Raw genomic sequence first — 778 nt, forward strand, 5'->3', positions numbered from 1 at the left:
GTCCAGCGCCCGGCCGCCGAGCAGCCCCCGCCGCCGCCGCCCTTCTCGCGAGACCCGCCCGGCCGCACCGCGGCCCGCCCTCCAGGAACTCCCATTGGTCGCCGCGGCTGTCCCGCTTCTCGCGAGACCCGCCCCTCGGCGCTCCCATTGGCCGCCGCTGGCGACTTCCGGTTCCTCCCGAAAGCCCAGCTGGGTGGTGGGTCGATTTCTAGCCGGAGTGGAGCCCCGGGGCCCCGGTGTTGCCGCTTGCGGGGTTTTGAAAGCGGAATCGTGCCTGTCCCTCCGAGGTTTCCAACCTCCGCCTGCGGAAGCGTAGACAGACCCCCGTACGGCGGCTTCGGGCTCTGCCTGGTCTTCCAGGCTGATTGCAAATCTGGCGCCTGCCCGCGAGCTCTGTCCTGCCCCGGGACGGGGCAGGTGTAGCGCTGGCGTTTGGGGCCAATGGTTCTGTGTTGTGGGCCACCCCGTGCACATAGTCCGGTGAGCGGCCCCCCAGCCTCTGGTGTCCTTCAGGCGCCGGTCCCACCCGCCCCCCCAGAGTGTCAAGCACCCTGTCTGCACACGGTCTCCAGACAGCCCCCAGGAAACACCCCCCGCCCCATGAAGAGCCGCTGCCCTTGGAGAAGTCAGACACCGAGCTTACTTCCTGTCCTATGGCTGCCCTCCCGTTTCCCTTCAACCCTCAGCTCAGGCCTCCATCCTTGCAAGCATTTCTACACCATTACAGCTGAAGTGCATCCCTCCCCCATCCCATTACCCTGTTTTAGTTTCTGCATAG

At 66.7% G+C, this 778-nt stretch overlaps 1 protein-coding gene across 1 annotated transcript in view; it reads right to left on the reverse strand.

Moving 5' to 3' along the window:
• Positions 1-148, reverse strand: part of SLC15A4 (solute carrier family 15 member 4) — a 22,760-nt gene extending 22,612 nt beyond the window's left edge. The window contains exon 1 of the mRNA XM_029921634.1: positions 69-148. Within this exon, the coding sequence (XP_029777494.1) occupies positions 69-148 (80 nt within the window). The remainder of the gene's footprint in view (positions 1-68) is intronic.
• Positions 149-778: the final 630 nt, after the last annotated feature.

This window comes from Suricata suricatta, chromosome 14 (genome assembly GCF_006229205.1).
Source record: "Suricata suricatta isolate VVHF042 chromosome 14, meerkat_22Aug2017_6uvM2_HiC, whole genome shotgun sequence".
In the NCBI taxonomy this organism is placed as follows: domain Eukaryota; kingdom Metazoa; phylum Chordata; class Mammalia; order Carnivora; family Herpestidae; genus Suricata; species Suricata suricatta.